Source organism: Manis javanica, chromosome X (assembly GCF_040802235.1).
Source record: "Manis javanica isolate MJ-LG chromosome X, MJ_LKY, whole genome shotgun sequence".
NCBI classification, from domain to species: Eukaryota; Metazoa; Chordata; class Mammalia; order Pholidota; family Manidae; genus Manis; species Manis javanica.
The window spans coordinates 82,399,436-82,420,224 of record NC_133174.1 but is presented as its reverse complement, the minus strand read 5'-3'; the positions used below and the strand labels follow the sequence as shown (position 1 = coordinate 82,420,224).

General features: G+C 33.0%; 1 protein-coding gene across 3 annotated transcripts in view; it reads right to left on the bottom strand.

Moving 5' to 3' along the window:
* The window catches only part of PCDH11X (protocadherin 11 X-linked), a 797,150-nt gene that overhangs the window by 699,426 nt on the left and 76,935 nt on the right, over nucleotides 1-20,789 (bottom strand). For all 3 annotated transcript variants that reach the window (XM_073227421.1, XM_073227423.1, XM_073227424.1), the window contains one exon: nucleotides 16,994-17,577. In XM_073227421.1, the coding sequence (XP_073083522.1) occupies nucleotides 16,994-17,577 (584 nt within the window). The remainder of the gene's footprint in view (nucleotides 1-16,993; nucleotides 17,578-20,789) is intronic.

Below are 20,789 nucleotides of genomic sequence, written 5' to 3'. Positions count from 1 at the left end.
CCATTGTATGTCTATGGCTCCTTTATCAAATATTAATTGACCATATATGTCGGGTTAATGTCTGGAGTCTCTAGTCTGTTCCACTGATCTGTGGCTCTGTTCTTGTGCCAGTACCAAATTGTCTTGATTACTATGGCTTTGTAGTAGAGCTTGAAGTTGGGGAGTGAGATCCCCCCTACTTTATTCTTCTTTTTCAGGATTGCTTTGGCTATTTGGGGGCTTTGGTGTTTCCATATGAATTTTTGAATTATTGTTCCAGTTCACTGAAGAATGTTGCTGGTAGTTTGATAGGGATAGCATCAAATCTGTATATTGCTTTGGGCAGGATGACCATTTTGATGATATTAATTCTTCCTAGCCATGAGCATGGGATGAGTTTCCATTTGTTAGTGTCCCTTTTAATTTCTCTTAAGAATGACTTGCAGTTTTCAGAGTATAAGTCTTTCACTTCTTTGGTTAGGGTTATTCCTAGGTATTTTATTCTTTTTGATGCAATTGTGAATGGAGTTGTTTTCCTGATTTCTCTTTCTGTTGGTTCATTGTTAGTGTATAGGAAAGCCACAGATTTCTGTGTGTTAATTTTGTATCCTGCAACTTTGCTGTATTCTGATATCAGTTCTAGTAGTTTTGGGGTGGAATCTTTAGGGTTTTTTATGTACAGTATCATGTCATCTGCAAATAGTGACAGTTTAACTTCTTCTTTACCAATCTGAATTCCTTGTATTTCTTTGTTTTGTCTGATTGCCGTGGCTAGGACCTCCAGTACTATGTTACATAACAGTGGGGAGAGTGGGCATCCCTGTCTAGTTCCCAATCTAAGAGGAAAAGTTTTCAGCTTCTCGCTGTTCAGTATAATGTTGGCTGTGGATTTATCATAAATGGCCTTTATTATGTTGAGGTACTTGCCCTCTATACCCATTTTGCTAAGAGTTTTTATCATGAATGGATGTTGAATTTCTGTCGAATGCTTTTTCAGCATCTATGGAGATGATCATGTGGTTTTTGTGTTTATTTGTGTTGATGTGGTGGATGATGTTGATGGATTTTTGAATGTTGTACCATCCTTGCATCCCTGGGATGAATCCTACTTGGTCATGGTGTACGATCCTTTTGATGTATTTTTGAATTTGGTTTGCTAATATTTAGTTGAGTATTTTTGCATCTACGTTCATCAGGGATATTGGTCTGTAGTTTTGTTTTTTGGTGGGGTCTTTGCTGGTTTTGGTATTAGGGTGATGTTGGCTTCATAGAATGAGTTTGGGAGTATTCCCTCTTCTTCTATTTTTTGGAAAACTTTAAGGAGAATGGGTATTTTGTCTTCTCTGTATGTCTGATAAAATTCTGAGGTAAATCCATCTGGCCCGGGGGTTTTGTTCTTTGGTAGTTTTTTGATTACCGCTTCAATTTAGTTGCTGGTAATTGGTCTGTTTAGATTTTCTATTTCTTTCTGGGTCAGTCTTAGAAGGTTGTATTTTTCTAGGAAGTTGTCCATTTCTCCTAGGTTTCCCAGCTTGTTAGCATATAGGTTTTAATAGTACTCTCTAATAATTCTTTGTATTTCTGTGGGGTCCGTAGTGATTTTTCCTTTCTCGTTTCTGATTCTGTTGATGTGTGTTGACTCTCTTTTCCTCTTAATAAGTCTGGCTAGAGGCTTATCTATTTTATTTATTTTCTCAAAGAAGCAGCTCTTGGTTTCATTGATTTTTGCTATTGTTTTATTCTTCTCAATTTTATTTATTTCTTCTCTGATCTTTATTATGTCCCTCCTTCTGCTGACCTTAGGCCTCATTTGTTCTTTTTCCAATTTCGATAATTGTGACATTAGACCATTTATTTGGGATTGTTCTTCCTTTTTTAAATATGCCTGGATTGCTATATACTTTCCTCTTAAGACTGCTTTCGCTGTGTCCCACAGTAGTTGGGGCTTTGTGTTGTTGTTGTCATTTGTTTCCATATATTGCTGGGTCTCCATTTTGATTTGGTCATTGATCCACTGATTATTTAGGAGCGTGTTGTTAAGCCTCCATGTGTTTGTGAGCCTTTTTGCTTTCTTTGTACAGTATATTTCTAGTTTTATGCCTTTGTGGTCTGAAAAGTTGGTTGGTTGGTACGATCTCAATCTTTTGGAATTTATTGAGGCTCTTTTTGTGGCCTAGTATGTGGTCTATTCTGGAGAATGTTCCATGTGCACTTGAGAAGAATTTGTATCCTGTTGCTTTTGGATGTAGAGTTCTGTAGATGTCTATTAGGTCCAGCTGTTCTAGTGTGTTGTTTAGTGCCTCTGTGTCCTTACTTATTTTCTGTCTGGTGTATCTTTCCTTTGGAGTGAGTGGTGTGTTGAAGTCTCCCAGTATGAATGCATTGCAGTCTATTTCCTCCTTTAGTTCTGTTAGTATTTTTTTAACATATGTTGGTGCTCCTGTATTGGGTACATATATATTTATAATGGTTATATCGTCTTGTTGCACTGAGCTGTTTATAATTATGTAATGTCCTTCTTTATCTTTTGTTACTTTCTTTATTTTGAAGTCTGTTTTGTCTGATACTAGAATTGCAACACCTGCTTTTTTCTCTCTGTTGTTTGCATGAAATATCTTTTTCCATCCCTTGACTTTAAGTCTGTGCATGTCTTTGGGTTTAAGGTGAGTCTCTGTAAGCAGCATATGGATGGATCTTGGTTTTTTATCCATTCTTTTACTCTCTGTCTTTTGATTGGTGCATTCTCTCCATTTACATCTAGTGTGATTATTGAAAGGTATGTACTTATTGCCATTGCAGGCTTTAAGTTTGTGGTTACCAAAGGTTTAGGGTTAGCTTCTTTACTATCTTGCTGTCTAACTTAACTCTCTTGTTGAGCTATTATAAACATGGTCTGATCATTCTTTATTTCTCTCCCTTCTTATTCCTTCTCCTCCCTTCTTTATATGTTGGGTGTTTTGTTCTGTGCTCTTTTTAGGAGTGCTCCCATCTAGAGCAGTCCCTGTAAGATGCCCTGTAGAGGTGGTTTGTGGGAGGAAAATTCCCTCAACTTTTGCTTGTCTGGGAATTGTTTAATCCCTCCTTCATATTTAAATGATAATCGTGCTGGATACAGTAGTCTTGGTTAGAGGCCCTTCTGTTTCATTGCATTAAGTATATCATGCCATTCTCTTCTGCCCTGTAGGGTTTCTGTTGAGAAGTCTGATGATAACCTGATGGGTTTTCCTTTGTAGGTAACCTTTTTTTCCTCTCTGGCTGCCTTTAATACTTTGTCCTTGTCTTTGATCTTTGCCATTTTAATTATTATGTGTCTTGGTGTTGCCCTCCTTGGATCCCTTGTCATGGGAGTTCTGTGTACCTCTGTGGTCTGAGACGCCATTTCCTCCCCTAGTTTGGGGAAGTTTTCAGCAATTATTTCTTCAAAGACACTTTCTATCCCTTTTTCTCTCTCTTCTTCTTCTGGTACCCCTATAATGCAGATGTTGTTCCGTTTTGATTGGTCACTCAGCTCTCTTAGAATTCTTTCATTCCTGGAGATCCTTTTATTTCTCTCTTCATCAGCTTCTCTGCATTCCTGTTCTCTGTTTTCTAGTCCATTAATGGTCTCTTTCATCTCGTCCATTCTGTTTTGAAGTCCTTCCAGAGCTTCTTTTATTTCTGTATTCTCCTTCCTTAGTTCTTACATATTTCTCTGCAAGTCCATCAGCATGGTTATGACTTTTGTTTTGAATTCTTTTTCAGGAAGACTGGCTAAATCTATCTCCCCAGGTTCCTTCTCAGGGGAAGATGTAGGAGATGCCAAAGCTGTCTGGGTTAGTCTTGTCTGGATCATATTTTTTTGCCTTTTCATGTTGATAGGTGCTATTGACTGTCAGCTGGGGATGTCAAACTTTCCACTTTCTACTGGCCTTTCTTTACTGGGACAACTGCGTTACCCCTAGTGGCTTATGTTGGGTAATTGCGTGTAAGCTGGGTCTTTGTGTCTAGCCCAGTATGGAGGAAGCTCCCTTTCTGAGGGCAAGGCCTGCCTTAGGGTGCTTCTCTGTTTTTGCCATGCCCAGAGGGGTAATGGGCAGGGGGCTGTTTGGCTGTTTACCTCTGTGAGGGGTCTCAGAGCTGTTGCCCAGGGGGTTAGTGCACCTGGTTTCCCCTATAATTTCCAGCTACTGGGCTGTGACCTGTGTTGTTTATGTCCAGCTGTTACATCCCTGTCTCTTTAAGACTTTCAAAAAGCACTCACTTTTCTTTGGCACAAGGGCGTCAGCTTCGGAACCCGCTCACAGGTCTTGCTGCCCTGTTTCCCTAGTTTCCAGCCGTCCATGCATGCACTGTGTCTGCGCTCTGGTGCGGGTGACTGGGGCTGGGTGTTTAGCAGTCCTGGGCTCCCTCTCCCTCCCGCCGGGAGCTGGGGGGATGTGTGCTCGGGTCCCGCTGGGCCAGGGCTTGTATCGTACCCCTTTCACCAGGCGCTGGGCTCTCACACGTGTGGATGTAGTCTGGCTGTTGTCTTGTCTCTTGTGGTCTCTCTTTTAGGATTAGTTGTATTTGTTGTATTTTCAAAAATATATGTTTTTGGGAGGAGATTCCCAATGTCCTACTCAAGCCGCCATGTTGGCTCCACTTACAGTAATATTTAATTTCATGAAAATACAAATGGATTAAATGTCTCTAGGAGGAGCTTATGACTTTGATCATTTGTATGCTAGGCCAGAATAGCACTCAACTGATTTCTACTTGTGACTAATGGAAGCACCATTTAAGAATTCCAAGATTTGTACAATAGATTGAAATTATAGGTGGTAAAAGCAATACAATTTAAAAAATAATACATGAACTTAATGAATCCAAGTTATGTGTAATTATCAGACCACCTAGCTATAGAACTGTGAAAATCTTTTCCTCAGCTGACCTTGAATTTTCAACTAAAATTTTAAAACAAAATTTGGTTCAGTTTCCAAGGCAGGTTCTTACACAATCAGAGCTAAATGAAACTGAAAATATGGGAAATGGAAATGTTATATATACAAGACATTATTTTATTTATCTGATATGAATATGTCCAACCCTTTTTATTTTACACTTATGTAAATTTAAATCTAATATTGTTTTTATATGTTCGTATTTGATCAGTGACAATATGTGAAAGACCACAGTGGTTTAAACATTAAGGTTTTATAAATATTTTTACAATATTCAAATGTAATTCTTAGAATTTCATGATTGCTTAGCGATTTACTGATGAAATCTCAGTGAATATAGATTTATAACAAAATATAGAAAATTTTCCATGGGTCATTGAATATCTTAATTTGCATCTTATAGAGTAATAATGGACAATCCAGTGGACAGTGAAGGGAAAAACAACAGCAGAATTATCACTATTTGTAATCTATCAGGAAGCTTGATATTGTTCATTCCTTACCTATTACTATAATGCCTTTCTCTTATTCTACTTAAAGAACTGTCATACATGTCAAAAGATGTGACAATTCTTGGCAGTTAAGGGTTATAAAGTAAATGCATCAAAAGTATAAAGTTGGAAGAAAAGAATTTTAGTTTAACTTTCTTTTGAATTGGGACATTTTAGGACTGGAAATTTTTAGTCTTTCTTTTGAATTGTCTCCTTTTTTATGACATACATTAAATAGTTTACCAATTAATGTCATGAATACACAAACCTATTTTCAGCCCGTGTGCAACTAGAAATCTTAGTGTAAAAAGGTGGGGTACAAAAATAGGTACAGGCTTAACTGTAGTAGGAAAATAGATGTTACATTTGGAAAATCACATATCTTAATAAGATTTTCAGAATAAAGTGTTCTCAAAATCAAGTTCCAAACTATTATGCCCACAAAAACATCCTGTAGCATTAATAAAGTTACTGTGATTAAAGGATGATAACTGGGCAATTTGGTAAAAATAAGAGAAATTTTTTTTATCTTGACGAAAAGCTAATGGAAAAGTCTTACAGGACCAAAGCCAGTATAATACTTCTATTTTCCCATGGGAAATGAATGCAGAAGCTAAAACTGTAGGTATGCACAGCCTCTGCATATTATCAGAGCCTCAGAGAGAAGCCATAGTTAGAAGAGAAATTGTTTAAGGAAATGTGTAAAACAACCAAAAACATCTTCTAAGGGAAGGTAGCTGCACTGAAATGAATTTTAAAGGAGGAATTTCTTTACCAATGCTTCCTGTTGCACTGAGGTTTCTGATACCTACAAAGCTCAATTTGAAAACCCCTTAACAATCCCTACTCATCTAAATAAACACACCAATATGCTGTGAGCTGTTACCTGAGTGGAAGGAAGATTGCTGCTCCTTGTAAAATATTCTGCATGTAATGGAAACCAAGAACAAGGGTGCTACAACACTGATCTAGAGGAGAGCTTACTAATAACAGGGAAAAATATCTAATGGAGATATGAGTTTAATACCATGAATGATTTCAGATTTTTAAAATGGTTTCTGGGAATCTCAGTATACCTCTGCTGAAGTAGAAAATTGCTAGGAATTATTTTAAAGTATTTTTCAGAAAAATAAAATGTAATGATAAAGGATATGATTCACTTACATTTGATTATTAACTACAGAATAACAAAGTATTGACTATGGGTTTGAATGAATGCGTGATATAGAATTATGCTGTTACTTTCATGAATATAATAGTATGCACAAAGAAGCCTGAATATTAAAGCAGTGCTCATGTGATAGATTTTGAAGTTACATTGTAATTATCAAACTCTAATTTAATGAAATTACAATTTTTCAAAAATTTGAAACACTGGGATATGTATTTTTGAAATATATTAGAACTATCAATGAGAGTAGAAGGGTAAACATTTAGTAAATAGTAATTTTAACTTGTGAAAAAGACATTTTTCTCTGACAAAATCATTTGTAATTTGGCAAACTGCCAAGAGGTGAAAGAAGACCACTTAATTAATGTAAAGTTAAGGAATCTATAATAGACAATTGCATTTTACAACATTATTACTCTAAAGTCAAATGTATACTGTTAAGCACCTGGATTAATAAGCTACCTGAACTCTATACCACATCCTGTATTTAACTTGATTTTTATTATCACCATAATTATTTAGGTTTGTAGCAATTGCTATTAACTCTATTAACTAGGTACTTCAGTCTAATTCAATTATATTTACTAGAGAGTATGCTAAAAAATTCCAGCCATCTCTAAGAATTAAAGGCAAGTTTCCAAATAAACATTCCTGAAATGTGTTTACTAATTCACTGAATCACTTTACTTTACATGGATAACGTTATATAAAAGATCACTTATCCTGATAAGCACAATTGACTTTAAAATAGAATTCTGCATATCTGGTTCAATCAGTCAATCCATGTAGAACATTTCTGGGGAAAAATTACATTTATTTTTAGGAAAATCATTAGCTCTTCTAGAATAGAATATGGCCACTTCAGTCACCATCACAATACATATAACTTACATAAAGATATGGATATGTAAATATAGATAGACATATCTGATGGTGACTTTACCAGAAGTTTAATCCTCATACCTTTTGTGAATCAGTGAATGGGAACAGGAGACAGATAGTCTTCAAATAAACAATGTTAAGGAAATCTTTTGTCCAAAATAAAATAATTCTTAATGAAATTGCATCTACTTCACATGCCATTCTCTTGCTTATGTAGCTTTAGTGAACACTACATGAGATGAACAATGCCAGCTCAGAAAGAGTCACTCTACATAAATTTGATGACAGCATGTCTTTTGCCAGATAATTCTTCACAAACTAATCTTTTGCCAATTGAGCTAATTCAGCCTGAGAGTTATTCAGCTAAAATAAACAAAGAGTGTTCTTTGCATTTGTGCAAGAAAGAGTTGAGTTCATTGATGCTATGCAGGAAGTGGCAGATCTCTGCTTCAAGGTAGTCCAGACCTTCAGGAAGAAGAAGGAACGGAAAATGGCAAAGAAGGAACTAGTCTAGATATTTTGGGTTTTATGTATTGTGACTATGTATTCTGGTTGTCCCTGTTTCATTATTAAGAGGTGTGGTTTTCATTTACAAAAATGTCCTTATTTGGAGGATAACTTCTCTGGTCACCCTTAAAAAAATTTTTTTATTATTATAGTATCATTGATATACAATCTTATGAAGATTTCACATGAGCAACATTGTGGTTACAACATTCACTCAAATGATCAAGTCCCCCCCATACCCCATTACAGTCATTGCCCATCAGCATAGTAAATTGCTAGAGAGTCATTACTTGTCTTCTCTGGGCTGTACTGCCTTTCCCAGGTCACCCTTGTTTTACATAAATAGAAAACCAGATGGGGATAAAATAGAGGTAAAAAATATACATAAAGCACACAAAGATAATTCTTTCTTTAGTCTACAAATTAAATCTGAACTCTACAGACAAAATCATGTGTCCATTGTTCCTGCAGAAATCATTTGAGAAAGCAACACCTAAAATGACTAGAAATATTGCCTAAGCAATCATTAAAATAATCAGTTCTCTTTTAAAGCAACACAGGTAACTGCAACTACAAAAGAAAATCCAGTTATTTGTGAAACAGAAATTGCCAAGCATGTGTGAAAGCAGAGAGTTATGCAGCTATTTGAGAGGAAAACAACAACAAAAATCATTCAATATCACACTAACACAAAACACTAAAGTTGTTGTCAGTAGAAAGAATTGTTCATACCTCATTGTGGAAATGTTTTGTGAATATGGGTGAATCACCTCTATCACTAACTCCTATTTTCAATAGTCTTCTAAGCAAACTCTTTTCCTCAGAGAATATTTTGGCCCCCTCAATACACCAGAAAAACACACTAGCATCCATGAGAGGCTCGTTCTGGCAAATCTTCAGCTTGAAAATGATATTTAAAGCCTATTTAATTTAGAAAGGTTAAAAATTAAAAAAATTAAAAAACAGGTTGGCCAGGGACAAGGAGAGCTTTGTTATCAGTAATAAAAATAATGAAGTAGACGGTTAATCAAGGAACAAAGTGATACTCTAAACAATCCAAAGATGAGTAAATTTAATTTAAAAATTAATGGATTATAAATAATTTAATTTGTATAGAACTTTATAGATTACTTTTAGTTGAATTACATATCTTTCCTACAGAATCCACAGCAAAAAGACAATCATGATTGACTTAAAAAAATAGGAAAATGGAAAAAGTTTGCAGCATGAAAAAGGATAGGAAATTTTACTTTTTAAATGGTGCAGTAAAGAGTTGTAAATAAAGCAGTTCTAGATGGTAGAGGCCGTATTTGAGAAAATATTCACATTAGCAGTATCATAGTCATATGGAGGGCCAGGAGGAGGCAAATACAAATGAAGGGCAGACATTTGATTCAAGAGATAAGCTAACAAAGGTAAATGTAAGTATGTTTGCTTTAAATTGAACGAGGTCCAGACATAAATATGGAGCCAATGGCATTGATTGAGAAAGAGAATAATGCTGTCATATTTTTCTCTGTACACATACATAAAATATGTATGAAAGTAGATTTAGGTTGTAAAATAAGCTTTCTAATGAGTATAAAGCACGCTTTTTGAAAAATTGGGAAAGACTATAACTGAACTTAAACTATAGAGCAAACAAATAATTATTGTTTATAGAACACTTTTTAAGGTTCTCAGCAAATTTTATATATTTTTCTTATTTCATTAATTTTTATGATATCCCTGTTTCTTCGATAAGGATAATTTAAATTTTCCCCATTATCTACAAGAGGATCTGGAGGCATAGGTAACAAATTTGAGGATTAAGAGAATAGAAAGACTCATGTAATTATCACCTAGCACAGGAATTACCATTTTCATCATAAAAGGTTTTATTTCCAGTCTCAAAACTCTTTTGAAGACAAATGTTGGGAAAAAGTCTCACTGCCATAATTGCAGGCCTGATAAAAAATAAAATATAAAAGGTACTTGGTGAAAATCTACTAATAGTAGATTTGGAACTTTTAACTTTTCTGAAACTATGAGGACTTAAAATAATTCCATGTTCTTAATGTAGAATGACCAATTCAAAATAAAGTGTTCTTTTAATATAATAAATATGTTTTCTTCCTTACAATCACTAGTGTAAAAATATACTCTCTTTAATGTCTGTTATTAAGCTCCTTGGGGAGAGTGACTATTTTTCAAATGTATATTTATCCCTTGAGACTTTGAACATTGGGCACTTATTAAGTATATGTTAAATTTAGATGACTGAAATTAGAGTAAGACATTAGATCATAATAAGTTACTGTTACAGCTAATGTTTAATACAACAGTTTTTCATTCTGTAGAATTTGACTTCATTCTATAGGAGAAGATTAAAAAAATGGACTTCCATATTCAAAATAAGCAACAGGATGAGAAATATTCATGAGAATATCCTTCAGAAAATAAAATTCTTGACTGAGATCTCCAGGACAAATTTAAATTAGGTTAGATAATTAAAAACTACGTTTTATAATACTCAGTTTTAAAACTTGTTTTGTTTAATGAAATAATATTTCTAATTACTTTCCTCAAAAGGTCTTTTATTTGAATTTCCTATTACATAACTTGGTACTACTTTTTTAGTTTATTTGCAAGGATAGAGATGTCTACGAGTAGCAAGTAAAATATAACCCCCCTAAACATCCTTTCAATGTGTTTTTAAAAAGCAATAGGTTTCTTATGACTGGTCATTTAGAATTACCTCTCACATTTCACAGCAAGTGAAAAATAAATGGACAGCTTTAGTTTTATAATTTTGTTAAGAGACACTTATTTGTGTATTCATGCACATGGATTTTCTATTTTGATGCACTGAATGCTCCAGAAATGAGATGAACATTTTATGGATAAAACAAATTATCATATATTTGTAGAATAATATTGGTGAAGATATTAATTTCTGTAAGTAAAAACACCACTGCATAAAGAACACTTCAAAAATTGTTAAGAAAATTATGCTCTGTGTTTTATAATTAAATTGAACCTAATACTGTCCTCCCTCTGGTAACTTCTCCCTGCATTGTGTCATAAAAGTGTCATAAAAGACACTTCCACAAAGATTTACTAAACTTTAATTTGTGGTCAAAGCAATTTATTTGATTTATTATGATATTCATTTATTGAATTATTCATACTTTTCTATTGACTTTTTGAAGATGACTATAAACTGACAAATGCAAAGAGAGAATATTAATTTCTTTAGTATTTGATTTTGAAGTAAGAACTAATTTTTACATGCATTTTATGTTTTTTGGTAAAGAATAATTTCTTCAAAAACTAGTCTAAATTCATATGAGCATGAAACTTGATAAAAGCATAAAACTATAGACATTATTTCATAGATCAAATTAAAACAAAACCAGAGTTTCCCCCAAATGACCTGGATTTTATCATCACCTCTGATAGAAAAATTCACCAGTCCACCAATTTTTTCTGGCCTAAGGTTGAGTGAGACATCATATTTCAGTTCACTAAGAGGGTGCCTCCACCACACAGTGTTGTATAGTCAATATAAAGTGGTACAGACAAAACAGAATAATTTATGCCAAATAAACTACACATATCAGGACATTTATTATCTCAGATTCTTATCACTGTTCAGAGTTACAGAAGATAAGAAGATCTGGGTAACCAAACCTTGTTTTTTCATTAAAGAATTCTGTATCAAATAATTTTGTCTTATGTAAATACACATTTGTATTAGATTTTAAGTCATTCCTTTTGACAGACATAAAATTAAACATCAAATTGGTTTTTATTTATGTATAGCGAACAATGAACAATAAGTATGCACCTAATAATAATCAACATAAAATCTATCAGTATTTCTTATTTAGTTGGTATTATCAGGTCAAGGGGCAGGGTAAGTGTAAATTAATCAGGCTTGGTAACACGTTTGCTTTTTGGAGTCTTAATTTATATATTCCAGAATTGCCTTATCCAAAATGTCCTGCGTATATATGTTCCATGTGGGACTATTAATACCGGATATATTTAATGAAAGGCATTAGTGGACTATGAATGTTAACCAGGACTCTGTTCATAGTGATGAAGTCAAGAGTTACTTAATCTTATTAGTGTCATACGCTCATTTTAATAAGAACTGACAGCATTAATAAAGATCCATTTATGAAGAGAATGAATTTTATGTTGTCATTTTTCCCCACTGGAGGTGCAATTTGATAATAACCCCCAGCTTTCAGGGACTTTATAGTTATTAGCATTTGACTGTCATCTCTTTTGCTTTTTAGCACAGATCAAAAATGTTAATCTGCACATCAAGGAACTCAGAGAATATAAAATCAGGTTATCTTAAAAATGAAAGGGTGAAAGTAAAATTTTATTTTATAGTTGAAAGAATGAGAAAATCACAATATTTAAACTGTCCTGAACCTCTTAGGGGCAGCTATGCTTTCTAAAACAGTTAAGTATGTTGTTTGTTACAGCATATTCTGCCTGCAGTAGCACTAATGAATCTGATAGCACACACCACGTTGAGCTATGGTTACATAAGATAAAAAAAATTAATTCCTTCAGAATAATAAAATCTGTTTGCTCTTTGTCTTCACAGTATATTGTTTTCTGCCTCGTTTTTGGCAATTTAATTCGATTAATAAATCTAATGGTAGGTGAGAGTTTCACAATTTGAATTTTCTAATCCCAGCTTTTAAAACAAATCTTACTCTAACCTTACATAAATGCAAGCTGTTGATCAACAGGGAAGATGTTTAGCTCTCATTTAGTTCTAAAAGTAAAGACCAAATATATCTTGTTTTAAATGAAATAGAAACAAGGGCACAAAATCTTGACTATATGAAAAGACTGCCCAAGATTCAATTTTATTTGAGGTTGAAGGAAAAGATAAGGACACTTTCTAGGATGGGCAAAAACGGGTGAGGATTGTTAGTGGGCTCACAGTCTGAAAAAAACTTCATCTTCAGGCTCTGTCAGCACAAACTGTCAACCTTTGAAACGTCGTCATGCTTGCCTCAAGGAAAATGATCAACACACTGTCGTTGGCTACTGTAGAAATATTACTACTGATATATGTGAGATAAGATGGAAATCTGAAGAAGAAAATGAAGACATATGTAAATCATTACACAAACTAATTTCCCCTGAGTTCCAACCATGGGAAGTAGTAGGTCCCTGTGGTTTATACCCATATCAGATTGGGTGCTTGAAGTTTATTTGTATGTGTGAAAATATTGGTTTCCTGTCAACAAGACTTGGAATATGAAAAAAAATGATTTATAAATAACAGGCCATAGAATAATAAAGAGAAAGTTAAAGAGATATTGTAATTTCCTATTTCTAGCCAATAGCTCAGTCAAATACTTCAAGGGCTCAATGGAATATACATATTAGATAGAGGATAGAGAGACATAGATAGATAGATAAATAGATGCAGATACATGTTTATAGACTATAAAATATATTAAAAGCATCTATAATATTTATATAAATATATTTTAATTATTCATATTTAATAAATGATATATTTGTGATACATAAAATATGTATATTTATAATAATTAAAATAGCATAAACACATATATACACACATATCTTTAGCATAGGTAGTCCAAATTAAGGGAAATTATATCATAATATCATGGGGAAGTTTCATTATAGCATGCCTTCACTTGAAACACAGGAAAAGAGCAGATTTCACATCTGGACATTTTTTAAAGTGGCAACCAACATCACAAACTTTCATAGATGAATCTTTTGTCCTTTAGAGAGTAACTTAATTTCTTAAAAAGTTGAAAATTAATCTTGCAAAGATCATAGACATAAATTTAATCTTAATTTTCTTTCTACAAAGCAGAATCATTTGGCAATCACTTCATTCTTTAATCCCTCAATTTTTTTAATTTCTTCTTTTTCTTTTTTCTTTTTTCTTTTTTCTTCTTCCTTCCACTTACATTGTGAACTTGCTGTGATCCTCACCCTCAAACTTACCTGTTCAGTCAAATCTAAAAGTCAGAAGACCTTATTCTGGTTTGCAATTCTATCATTTACTAGTCATATGATCCTAAGCAAAATAAAATATTACTCTGAAATGCATTTTCCAAATATCTTTAATGTGGAATAATGTTTTCCTTGTTCATGCCAAAGCATAGGTAACACCATAAAAAATGAAATTAAATCCTTAAAAAAAGAAATTAAAATATTTATATAAGAAAGTTTTGAAGACGAATGTTCTAAGTTTTAAGCATTATGCTATTTTGTATTTATATATACTTTAGATAGATTTAATAAATCTTTTCTATCACTGTCTTTATTTTCAGTTCATTAATATAGAATTGTCAATAACAATACTCCTTCATTTGTAAACTGACCTATTTTTCCTTTGAATTTTTCTCCGTATCTCCCCCTTATCTTCCTTTGCTATCTGAACAATTCATATAAATTTTGTATTTCCCCAGTTAGGATAAACTGTAATTTTGCTAGTCTTGTCTATTCAACAAAAATAGAACAAATTAATATTAAGTAAGTTCTCATCCTATTCTTTCAGACAGAGGGTCTTTTAAAATGAAATTTACATTTGGCCTACTTACCTTCAAATTATAACATTTATTAAAGTTTGTGGATGAATCATAACATGTTTTCTTTTCTTTTTATTTAATCTTCCTATCACCCCAGCATCCATTCCCCTTTCATGACAAGACCTTTTTCTAAGTCAAAGTTCACTCAGTTAACATTGCCCTTGTTATGGCCCTCTGCATGCCTGGGGCTATGTTTTATGTTTCATACTTATTATTTTTAAAAAGCAGTCAGGACAGTATTTGTCCATGGACCATACAAATGCCCCAGTACTTTAGGTACATCATATAGCTCGCTTTTGCTTTATCACACATTCTAAGGTAGAATGAAATTTTAGAGCATGTCTATTTCTAAGACTCATCTAAGAACCTCTGCGAGCCTTTTTTTGTCATTTGCTGACAATATTTCAAAGGAATTCAGATGAAAACACATTTTTAACAAAGCTAAAATTTTGCTAGTAGGTTTACTTGTTTTTTGTTAAGCAGCTTTCAAGACAAATGAGAAATTTCTTGGTAGTTCATTAAGCTTCCCTGAGGGACACTTGGAAAAATTATTCTGTGTGTAAAACACTGCACCAAAACAACACATTTGTCAGGATGGTTAAGTGGCTCTGAGACCTATTGCTAACAACTTGATGTAAATTTGGTAAGGTCCCATTTTTATTTTACCTTTTAATTTTTATTTTCCAAAGAAACTGTTTTTCAGTTGTTTCATCCAAACTAGTATCTACTAACCACACGTGCCTACTAAAATTAAGATAAAAATTAAAAATTCAGTTCCTTGGTAATACTAAGCACATTTCAATAGTCACATGTGGCCAGAAGCTACTACTATATTGGATATCACAGATTATAGAACTTGCTTCACTGCAAAAAGTTCTTTTGAACAGTATTGCTTTATACCTACTATCCACTCTGCTACACAACTTAGTATTTGAAGTTGTAAGTCTCATATTTCTATAAACAGTCAATGTTTTAAAGCATCACGAAAAATCGTCTGTAGGTGTATCTACTCCCTACTTAGTATTTATTCTTCCCAATTTTGCCAAGCATCCCAAGCATCCCAAGATGTTTATATCATCTTCTCATACTATGATAGAAGAAACTAAACGTTGGAAAAATTAAGCTGGAGATGGTATGTGTAGTCAATGGTAGGCACAAAATTGTGATCCATGTCTTTCTGAGTCTGGCATATTTTTCCATTTCACCACATAAGGGAGTACCATGGCAGGGACCTTAATCTAAAAATGCTCATTTTTAAATCTATTCCTTCTCTTCCTGTTTTCACTTCTTATACTCACACACAAGTCTTCATTTAACTTGAATTTACTCAAGATATTTGTAATCTTCAATTCCTGGATGTATTTTAAAACAAATATAACTTTGCAACATATTGGCATCAGCTATTTGAATATTTTTTTAACATTGGTAATTATGTTCATCATAATTCAGTTAGTGGATAGTTACAAAATGTTTACAAAACTTCAAAAATCCCTTGACCATATCTGTAATATACCTGCACATTTGTTCTTTTACACATTTTCCATGGTCATTCAAATGCACTGTACTATTTCACATACCCAAATCTGAATTTTCTACTACATTGTATGTCATATAGGTAATTTAAAAGAATCACTCATTTACCTGATAAACGCAGTCCCTCTCCATGTATTTCTATATGAAGAACAGAATATATTCCACTTATTTTTCCCTGTGCCATCCCCAGCCCATGACCCAAATCAAGCCAAAATAGGTTCTCCAGATTACTGAAACTTTTTGGCCAAAAAGCTTACTTACCCTTTACAGCAAATGAATACTCTGTGTTTTCAGAGAACTTGAACAAAATGAAAATATTTAATATTAACAACACATTGGCTAAAATTTACTCTCATTTTTATGACTCAAGAAATGCTTGAAGATACTGCTTTGACTTGAAATCATTATGAAAATATTTATTATTATTTTATATATGTGTAGAAGTGCTGGTATTAAAAATATTCTATTTACCCCTCAAATATATTTATTTGCATCTTTTCAAATGGCAAGATAAAGCTTTCTATATAAAATAATCATTGAGAAAAATTGGTAAGTCTGGTTTGTGGGTTCATTCTTAATGTTTAGATTTGCATATTTAGGTCAAATTTGTAGCAGAGGCACCACTAGACAGATTAAAAATAAGCTACTGGGGAGGTTACTGACCTGTAAATTGCAGGGCTGAACTTCTTGTCTGACCGGTGTAATAGATTAGGGAAGCACAAACAGCTGCTTGAAAATGAGTACACACAAACTGAACATTAATAAACCCTATGCAATTGCAAAAATATTTTATGAATTTCCTCCACTATGCTTTGCTTAAAATAAAAAAAAAATTGTGGTGATGGCTTACTCAAAATTTCAAGATCTTTTTTTGTTTGTCTTTAAAATACAAGCTATCTTTAACAAAATGTTCTTAAAACTCACCTTAATTAGTTGGTAGTTTTGAACTCCATTTAGTCCTATGTCAGGATCAATGGCTGCTGGGAGGGCATATCGAGAGTTTATAGCCGAATTCTCTGGAATTGATATGTTGATAACTGTTGCTGGGAATAATGGTGAATTATCATTTATGTCTTCTATCATGAAACGTATCTTAACCAGTCTAAATATTTCATCTGGCAAAACGGCAACCTCCACTTCATAAAAGCAACGGGCATCCATCAAGATACCGGCACATAATTTTTCACGATCAATACGAGCTCCAGTAGTAAAGATCTCACCAGTACCCTCTTCAATTCGAATCAGTGGCACATCTCCGGTCTTGTACACTAGCTTGAACTGCATAGGAGTTGTTAAGGACTTGTCTGGAATTAGCGACAAGTTGAGGTCTTTCAGCAAGTCGCCTATCAGGACGTTTTCTGGCATTTCTTCCCGGATGGTATAGTTTTTCTCCTGGGCGCCAGACTGAAACACGACGCATGCTAACAGGACCGCAAATATGTACGTCCCGGACAACAAGTCCATACCAGGCACAATTGTGATAGTTCTTTGTATCAACTCACAGAAAACTGTCAAATAGAAAAGAAAAAAAGAAAAGAAAAAGAAGAGAAGAGAAAGAGGAAGAGAAAGAGGAAGAAGAAATTATTAAAGCCAATGATTAAATATTAATTAAATGCTCAGTTTTAAAGCAAAATCATTAAAGAGAATACTAGCACTATAAACACTGTTAAATAAATTAATAAATTTGTTTTGAATTTAATATTAGTTTTTTCATTAAGATGAAAGATAAACAAGATACCTGCAGTAATTAAGTGACCCAGAGTATTTATAAAAGTGTTCACCATTGATAAAATATACAAAAGTTAGTATTATTATATACCAAGATAGTTAAAGGTAATAAAAGTAATTTAAAATAATTCAACAGCTAAGAAAAAGTAAAGGAACATTGGTTACCAATCACAAAAAATATTATTCTCTGCTATAATATAGCTTTCAAATGCAATTCTCCTATTGGTAATGAATGTTTTAACAATATTCCATCTGTTCGTCAAAATGTAAAAATCAGTCTAGATAAAAGGAGACAAAGAATCATGATGTATGAGGGATTTACAAAGTTAGGATTAATGTAAAAAAGCCCCCTGAGAGAGAAGGTTTGGAGTGACAAATGCCCAAACATGTGAACAACTATCATGTGAAAAGGGGATTAAAGTTTTCTTTGAATGAGAAGAATAAGAACAGATATAAATCACAGGAGGCAACTTTCAGATCAACATTAACAACTGCCTGTTAAGCACTCTGGGGGGGAAACACTGGTTTTCAAGAGATAGTGAATTCCCTTTCTTTGGAGGTACTGATATTGAAGTTGGATCACCAGTTTAGATCTACATATTAATGATTTAGGAGACAACATCCAAACATTCAATGGGAGAGCTAAAGCAGAAGACATCCCAACTTTGAGAATTTATGTTTATGCATTGCAGAGAGTAGTTTTCATATGAAAATGGATTTTCACATCTATAAACTGACGTGAGGATCACCCAACTACAAGAAACAGCCCAACTAAAGTTTAAAAATTAAAAAGGCATTTTAACACCCTTTACTGAGTTAAAATAGCAGGTCAAAAAACAATGTCTTTGGCTGATTTTTCCCCTGTGCTTATAATTTTCACTCACTGAAATCTGCTTAATTATTTCAGTTCTCTTGTCATTCTGATAATATTCAATGAGAAATTTTATTGCTTATAACTTGCAAATTTTTCTTCAATTTCCTTTATTAATTCTCAGTTCTTATTCTCCATTTGTCTGATGTAGTATAAATTTGATATATTAAATATATTTTAATTATCTAGTGAAATGAAACATTTTGATGTGCTTCTGCACGTTATTTGTAGGTAATATATGATATCAACACAAAGTGAAATTTGTATCACACTGCACTAAACCCATCAGATGTTACATTTTTAAAATTAAATAGGAATTAATGCAACTATCAATGCATTCAGAAGTTTTAAAGGATCAGCTGACAGATAGTCACTTAAAAATCCATTACAGAAAACTATTAATGCACATAGGTATCTAATTAAGGAAGTCCTTAATATTTATTGGTGATCAATAACAGTAGCAAAATTTTAGTAATGGTTCTATAAAAACAAAAGCATTCATGAAATGATATAAAAATAGGAAAACTTATGAAATGATGTAAATAAATATCCATAGTGTTACAGATATAATGGGTTCATTATACCAAACAATTTATTATATTAAATGAGTTTCCCATTGTACAGCTGTGCATCAGCATTTTTAAAAACGTGTGTGGACGAGACAGAAGATACAAAAGTAGGGGAAAAAAATTGTTATTTGCAGTAAGTAATAGAATAAATCCATTTGTTGCAACAACTGAAATGGTTTGGGTTATGAATAGAACCAAGAAATAAACTAGATAAACTTGAAACATTTCATTTTATAAATTCTTATCATATAATTTAAAAATTATATATTATGGTCCAATCACTTCCCTTTGTTGAGCAGTTGGTACCATTTATAAAACATTTTAAGTGAACAATGCTAATGCTGAAAACATTTTCTATCCTAGTAAACAACAAAAAGACTATTGCCTGTGATATTTTTAGCATCATTTGCTCAGTAATGAGCATTGGGATTACATAATATAGAAACCTTCTCAAGATTCATTCCCTTGATACTTACTGTGAGTTAATAAGCATACATATACATGTGTCCTGTACATTGTAAATCTAGGACATTGTAAAAATTGAATGTCTATGTGTGTGATTTTATAAATACCATGAAAACATAAGCAGAAATAAAAATGGGACAGTGACAACTGGAATTAAAACTACCACTCTATTCTTATCTTACCCTTAGGTATTATACATTATTACAACTGGCAGAAGACTACTAAAGATCATTTATAAAAACATTGCATGCATGTTGCAATATCTCTACATAAGAGTAGAAATTAAGAAAGTGACCTAATTCCAAGCAGTCCCCCTCTCCCAATCCATTCTAAATCTATTCTACTCTACCCTTTAATAACATCAAATGAAATATCAAAATATATTTCATCACTTGAAATTCTTTCAGAGGTTCAAAAGCCAGGAAAAGTTTGGGGAAAAAATACAATGTCATTTCTATAATTTAAGCAAATATACATATTGCAAACCTAGAAGGAATATCTACCCTCTAGTAGAAATTATTTTCATGAAGGTTAGTCACTTATTCAACAAGTATTTAGGAAGCAAATTTTGTGTGCCAGGAACTATTCTAGACACTGAGAATAAATCACTGAACATAACAGGAAAAAGTCCTTGCCCTCACAGTGTTTATATTTGATAATATAAATATTCTAGAATTTCTTTAATTCAGTGTTCAACCAATGTATAACAAACTCAACTCTGCCTCTAACAAGATGTGAACATGCATTATTAATAACCCCAATCTCCGGATTTCAGCTCCACTTGAAAATGTATGGTTATCTTTAAATTTAAAAAGGTTTCCCTTTTAAATTCTGATATTAATTCTTTGGATGACCAATATAGAAATGTAGCTACTAAATTAGGATATAAAGAATCACTGCTTAGTGAATTTAACTCAGATATCCAGGGAAAATATTCCTATGCACATACCTTTACTTGGCTTGAATTTTCTCTCACATGAACAAATAATAAGATAACCTTAAATTTCCTTAGCATTCTCCCACATCCCAGTCTTACTATGGTCCAAGGTAAATTTGGGAATTGATAAAGAAAGTACAATGAAAGCAG